The 7,500-nt window shown below is 32.2% G+C and overlaps 1 protein-coding gene across 3 annotated transcripts in view; it reads left to right on the top strand.

The window, feature by feature from the left end:
- Nucleotides 1-6,267, top strand: part of LOC125042524 (spermidine/spermine N(1)-acetyltransferase-like protein 1) — a 10,190-nt gene extending 3,923 nt beyond the window's left edge. For all 3 annotated transcript variants that reach the window (XM_047638220.1, XM_047638392.1, XM_047638309.1), the window contains exons 3-7: nucleotides 1,743-1,945; nucleotides 2,084-2,247; nucleotides 2,399-2,526; nucleotides 2,912-3,111; nucleotides 5,809-6,267. In XM_047638220.1, coding sequence (XP_047494176.1) covers nucleotides 1,743-1,945; nucleotides 2,084-2,247; nucleotides 2,399-2,526; nucleotides 2,912-3,111; nucleotides 5,809-5,976 — 863 coding nt within the window. In that variant the 3' untranslated portion in view covers nucleotides 5,977-6,267. The remainder of the gene's footprint in view (nucleotides 1-1,742; nucleotides 1,946-2,083; nucleotides 2,248-2,398; nucleotides 2,527-2,911; nucleotides 3,112-5,808) is intronic.
- The last annotated feature ends 1,233 nt before the right edge of the window (nucleotides 6,268-7,500 follow it).

Genomic DNA, 7,500 nt, shown 5'->3' with positions numbered 1-7,500 from the left:
CAGATTTTTATTAATGTCAGTATAGCCATTTGATAAATTTTATTGGTAAATCTTGAAACAAGGACTGCACAGAAATTAAACAATATATGGGAATGCCCTTAAGGAACATGAACTAACATTTACTTTTATAGAAAAGAATCTGCAGAAGGTAAGCCCACAGTCACTTATCAAAGACACACCAGCATTGACTCAAAGTATTTGCCAAATAAAGAACCAGGTTGTGGTCCTCACACCCTTTGCACTCTGACAAAGGGACACCAAACCTCTTTATGATTAATTGTCAAATAAAGAACTCTATCTTGCCAGATATTGTCACAGAAATTCAAAATCATATATTTGATAAACCTGTATAACAAACAGATTGGTAGTCTGTGATGTAACCTTCATGTCATGGGTTTTGTAATCAGGAATTATGTTACCCCCTGTATAATCTGTAGGTGTATATATATTGATATGATATCATAATTATACCTTTGCTGTATACTTTTGTATATTTTGATTGACATGTATAAATATTATAGGTCATGAACAAGGGTGAAATTAAAGGGACTGTATGAAGCTAGAAATAATACTTAATCCATCAGAAAATTAGTATATACAAACAAGTGGAGAGTCAGTCAGTCTCACATGCTCAAGTAATGTATCTGTGTCTGTGAATATGTTGAGCTTATATTATCACTGGCAAAATGGAGTTGTGTTTCATCACCCGTTCCACCTCAGTTGTGGTACAGGCAACAGTAATATATTCTTGGAAGCAAAATGAAAGTTCCAAGAATAAATGATAAGTCATTATAAGATATCACCAGACTGAAATCTAAGAACTATTACTTCAATAAGTGATTGCTCCATATCATTGGTAAAGTAACTAATGGAGTGGTTACAATATACCTTGATCAATTCAAGTGTGCTGAAGGTAATTAGGACAGTGCAGTCATAGGCCACACCTGTGGTAGATGCAATTTCTCGTGTCAAAAATTACTTTTTCTCTTCTTTCTTTCTCTATCTTATTTCTAGCCCCCCCCCCCCCCCACACACACACACACAATCTTTTGCTTGCTGTTGTTGTGGCGGGGCTTAGGAAACAGGGACTGAGGCCCAGTGTTGGGGATCACCCCTGCCTTGGTCCTCAGCCCTCACCTCAACTAATTTTGTATGGTCTTTTCTTCTCACTCTTTCCTTTTCCTTTTCTTCATCCCCTTGTTCTGTCCACTATTCCTGATCGTGAAATTCATTTTTGCCGTTTTTACTACAATACTTTATCCTAATGCTCCCTACTCCCCTAACTCCTTTCCCTTCTAGCAACCTTTTAACCTCTAACTATACCCATCAGCTCCTCCTCTCTACCCTTTTCGCTATCATACTACCCTCTAGTACTGTTGAGCCTGTAACTTTACCCTAATTATTAATTCACTCCTAACCCATTTCATTACTCTACTTTACCAAAGTGCCATATAACCTTTGATGTCATATCATCACTTCGTTACCTGGGGTCATTACCCCCAAGCTTCACGCTATTACTGTATTTTGAATACGCTGCTAATGACCTTAGATGTTGACGTGGCAGAAAATTTGAAATAAATAATAAATATTTCTTGTTGTAGGTGTTATCTTTCTTATTTCACAATCGAATATTCAGATTTTTTTTTTTTTTTTTTTTTTTTACTTACTTACTTACTTACTTACTTACTTACTTACTTACTTACTTACTTACTTCACCTGCTAATTTTTTTTCCTCCTGACAGGACTGGAAGAAATTGGCTTTGGTCCTTCTCCTGGTTTTTATTCCATTATTGCGGAAAGAGATGACTCTTTGGTGGGATACGGACTCTACTATCACACTTACTCAACATGGGAAGGACACTCTGTGTGCATGGAGGACTTGTTCGTCACTGGGACAGAAAATCACAATGATGTTGCAACTGCCATGTGGAAGAAATTAGTGGAGGTAATGAAGAGGGCTTTTTATAACCACATATTAAGTCTTTCCCTGTATTTCTTTAGTACCAAGGTTCTTTATTAAAATGGTATTTTATATACATATGATATCTATTTAAATCTTAAATCTTTTATTCATTCTTATCAGGTTGCTCTTATGGCAGGCTGTGGGAGGTGTAACATAACAGCATTGCAAGATAAAAAGGAAATGCTAAATTTCTATGAATGTCATAAGGCTATAAACTTGACTAAGAGTGAAGCTTGGCACTTCTTTAGAATGAACCAGGATTCCATGGCAGACTTTGTCAAAGGGTTAGTGAAAAGAGGATGAAATGTATGACATCTGGAATTTTGAGATGAGATTACCTCTTAGGAAATTGTTTAAGGAAGGATTTTTTCAGCAGTATGTTTTTATACCTTTTATTTAAAGAAATGATATAAAAGTTTTTTTTTTTTTTTGCAGAAGCAAGGTACCAGAAGGAATCACAATAAGGGAAGCCACTTCATCAGACTGCATTGGTATCAGGAAACAGATCCAGGACTTAGCTGATTATGAAAAGATGCCTGAAGGCCCACAGATAGATGCTGAAGGTATGATTGACATGTAGATTTTTATTATTATTGTTAATATTTTTATGAAGATTTGCAATATTTTAAATTTACTATGAGAAATGGTAATAATAATCAGTTCTCGGCATTTTAAAAGTGAATTTCACTTATCTTCTGTATTATGTGAAATCAAGTGATCAGTGGATTGTGTATTAATTTTTGGTAATGACTAAGTAGACAAAATATTCTATTTTGATGCAGAAATATCACACACACACACACACACACACACACACACACACACACACACACACACACACACACACACACACACACACACACACACACACACACATATATGAAAGGCAAATACTGTATACTGTCACTTATAGCATAATAAATTTCAATAGCAAATTACAATTTCCAGTGCTGAAAACTGATGGATTTGGAAAACAAGCTTTTTATAAGGCCTGTGTCGCAGAGGAGCAAGGAAAGATGGTAGGCTACACACTTTACTTCTTCACCTTCAACTGGGAGGGACGAGGAGTCTACATGGAGGACCTTTATGTGTCACCTTCACACCGCGGCAAAGGGATTGGCATGGCACTCTGGAGGAAAGTGATCCAGGTGCGATATTCATCTTCATGTTACTATTTTCTTGTAGTTGTTTTTTTTATTATTTTCTCTTTTTAGTCTTCTTTCATGTGGGTACTGTGGAGGAAAGTGTTGTTTGTGAGTTATTTTCTAAAAGGGAAGTGCCAAGATTTTTTTGCCGATTGTCCGGTTTGGGGGGATATTATGATTTTTAACTTTTATCCATTTATCCTTAATCAATAGAGATATCAAAATTCATTTATTTTTATTTATTTATTCATTTTGTGTGTGTGTGTGTTTGTGTGTGTGTGTGTGTGTGTTTGTGTTTGTGTGTGTGTGTGTGTGTGTGTGTGTGTGTGTGTGTGTGTGTGTGTGTGTGTGTGTGTGTGTGTGTGTGTGTGTGTGTGTGTGTGTGTGTGTGTGTGTGTATGTGTGTGTGTGTGTGTTAGTGAGGGAGGGAGTGAGATATCTCCCACTTTTATAAGAATCTATCTTTTTTTTAATGCCATGGCTAAGTCTCAATCACTGGGATTCTGAATGAAATAAGACTAGTCCTACCTTCATTGATTATCGAGGATTTCCTAAGCAATGTGTTGCAAAAAACATTGAATGGAGATTTGCCCTATTATTTGTCATTTTCTTTTCATCTTCTCTGTTTTGTGGATATATCACAGATTACATTTCACTCTTTTGTTGTTAGGATTCTGAAAATTTATACATGCATGTCCACAAACATCTAAAAAACAAAGAAACAAAAGATGAAAGAAGCTACAATGTGAAATTAAATTAATATAAAGTAACAACATGAATTTTTTACTATGTAGATGTACCAAAAACTGAAAGTTTGTGCATGCTGCTATTGAGAACAACAGCACGTGTGACCAGTATGTGTGTACCTTCCATGCCACTGCACCAGTGCAGTATCAGGCAATATGAAGTGTTAATGTTGATTGAACTCTTGGACTGATTAATGAATAATGCTGATGCAAATTTACCTCATTGACACATTCTGTTGACACTAGATATGATGTAAAAATTAAAAAGGAATAAAACCAGCAGAAGTGAAGCTCATGTTGTGTAACTGAACGATGTATCAGATATGTAGTGCTTCATGATCCAATGTATTTTTTGACCAATGATGATAAACCAAGTCTCACTTTATTCTGAAAGTGACTGGTTCAGACTGGCTTAATCCTTTTTTTTTTTTTTCTTTCTTTCTTGCTTTCTTTCTTTCTTTCTTTCTTTCTTTCTTTCTTTCTGTGTTGAATTCAAATATACTTACTGAATTTTTTTTCTAAGACATGCTCTATGTTGAATATGAGTATAATAATATTTTTTGAGGGGTATTGTGACGATATATAGAAACTTTCCAGAAAACAGGTGGGGGAGTGGGCATAAAGTAAGCTTAGGAGGGTTTTCAAGGTCAAAATGGTCACACATACAACAAACCAGTAGAACTAACATTCAACCCAGTGGCTCTGATCATGGCATGTACATCCATTCCATGCCCACTGTGAGTTTACTTTATTAATTGTTTTTACTGATAAATGACTACACTTGTACTAAGTCACCAATGAGCCAATTCTGAGTACTGCCTGTCTCACTTGTTTACCTTTTTCCTTTATTTACGAAAATATTTTACATTATTTTATTTTGCTCTTACTAATGTTTTTAACATTGTAGTAAAGATAACTACTTATAATATAAATAACACATTGGGTTAAGAATGTAATTTCTTATAATTCATGATTTGAAAGATAATCACAATCTTTCCAGACTCTGAGAGATCCTTCAAGGCCAGAAGTTAATCCTTTGTACATGAGGTATATGTACTGAATTTTGTTGCACACAGATGGTCCACAGGTGCTGAGCTGCCAAATAGTCTATGAGTAGTCTTAAATGACCCCATCTTGAATTTCTTAGATTTTTATTTTCATAATGCTGTTGAGATTATGATTATTATGATATTATCAAAATACTAATAGCAATAAAAATAAGAAACACACATTTACAAAAATAAAGGAAAAGGATAAACAGATGAGACACATTGGACAACTAATTGATTTGATTTCTTTGATTTGATTAAGTTTTTATGCAGTCATTTATATGTAAACAAAATTGGTGAACTAATATCACAATGGACATGGCAAGTATATCATGCAATCCCAACACAAAGAGTTCATATATATGCAGTAAATAACAAAACTAAACTTTTGTTGGGAAAGCAGAATGCCAAACTTTTAAATATATTTGAAATTATTCAAAAAATGCTTCAACATATTGATCAATTTTATTAGATCAATATGTAAAGTCTAAGAAGAAATAGTAAACTTCATAATTTATGATAGTAAATTAGATATAGTTGCCTGATTTTATCTAGAAAATTTTAACTGAGTGATGTAAAGGAAGGCTTTTGCAGACTGGCTTTATTCTTAACATAAATTAAAATACTCTCTGTTACATGTTTGCTACTTATATAAGCTTATATGGGTGAAATTTGTCATGTCTTTTATTCTGTAATAGTTTCAAAAGGAAGTGAAGAAATATAACTGTGTTTTCATAATTTTATTATCATTATTATTATTATTATTATTATTATTATTATTATCATTATCATTATCATTATCATTATTATTATTATTATTATTATTATTATTATTATTATTACTATTATCATCATCATCATTATTATTACTGATTAATTTTTTTTTCACATTGTATTTGTTTCAGGATGGCATGGCACTGCAAGGGATTCGATGTGACTTTGCCGTGCTCAATTGGAATCTTCCAAGCATTGAGTTCTACAAAAGCAAGGGGGCAGCAGATATGACTGAGCAGAAAGGCTTCCTGTTTTATAGGATGAGAAAGGAAGAAATGGAAGAATTTGTCAAGACATGATTTTTATGCTTGTTTTTGGAGTGCATTTTTCTAACATGGCAAATATATATTTTGTCTTCGGTGGTAATGGTAATGATTTGTTTTATTAAAGGGAAATCTTTGCTATTTTAGTATTCATTTGATATTGATGGATTTATTTTCTTACTAAATTTGATGTTCTCGCTTTACAGTAATCTAAACTGATTAAATAATTATTTTTAATTTGAAAATAGTATTATTCAGGAATTTACATTAGTTGTTTTTAGAAATGTATTTTTAAATTTTAGTACAAAGTAAAGAATATTAAAATTTTTTACATCTTTACATAGTAATCATATATTTTGTTAGATTATTAATGTTGTTCTTACTTATATAACTGTTGATATTATTATTATTATATATATATGCATATAGATAGAAATACCTCTAAACTGATTAAATAATTGTTATTTATTTGAACATAGTATTATTAAGAAACACTCAGAGATTTTCATTAGCCTTTTTTTAGAAATATATATATTTCATTTTTGTACCAAGTAAAGCATGTTAAAATATTCGTCATATTTGTTATGTTAGGAGTCAATTACTATTCATACCTATCTGAACTGTTTATCCTTTTTCCTTTATTTTTGGTGAGATTATTTTAAATTCAGAAATGATATTCGTAACATTATAATAATCACAATGTCAATAATAGTAATAACTTTGGTGTTAACAACATTACAAAAAATATTCTTTTCCAAAAACTCAATGAAAGGGAAAATGTAAGCATACTGTCATAGAAAAAGCCACAATGCAAGAACTAGATTTGTTGAAAATGAGACTATAGTTTCGAAATACACCTGGATTCCGTCTTCATAGTATCAACACGGAAGAGCGTCTTACCATTCATGCAAGCAAACTAATTGAGTCCTTTAGTGACTTAGTGCTTGTGGAGTCATGTCTGTGCAAAGTTTACAAAAGAAAACTAAAGTCAGCAGTACATAAACCTGACAGCATTTGGTTAATATTACTGTTATTACTATTGTTATTATTATATATTCTTATAATCATCATCATTATTATTATTATTTTATTATTATTATTACTATTATCATAATTTTATTATTATTATTACTATTATTATAATTTTATTATTATTATTACTATTATTATAATTTTATTATTATTATTATTATTATTATTATATATATATTTTTTTTTTATTAGAAAGAGGTCATTATTTAGAAGAAAGGAAACTAAATTATTATAAATAAAGTAATATTGGAAATAATAATACAGGAAAGATATCAGAAGAAAAAAAGTAGAGTTTTCAGTTTTGCTTAGGCCTTTGTGGAAAGTGGTAAGGTATAGCAGTCAAATTCAACACCAAGAACCCCTGCTGTGACAAGAGTGGAATGAATGATTTAGGCCTAGGATGCGCAATATATATCCGCTGGACCCATTATAGGTTCATTCAATCAGCAGCATCGTGGTGAGAGAGAACCTGAGATGCACATTCCAGTAGGAAAAGGGCATCATGCAGAGATCAGTAATTCTGCCACC

Source organism: Penaeus chinensis, chromosome 1, assembly GCF_019202785.1.
Source record: "Penaeus chinensis breed Huanghai No. 1 chromosome 1, ASM1920278v2, whole genome shotgun sequence".
Taxonomy (NCBI): Eukaryota; Metazoa; Arthropoda; class Malacostraca; order Decapoda; family Penaeidae; genus Penaeus; species Penaeus chinensis.
This window is presented reverse-complemented; position numbering and strand designations above follow the sequence as displayed.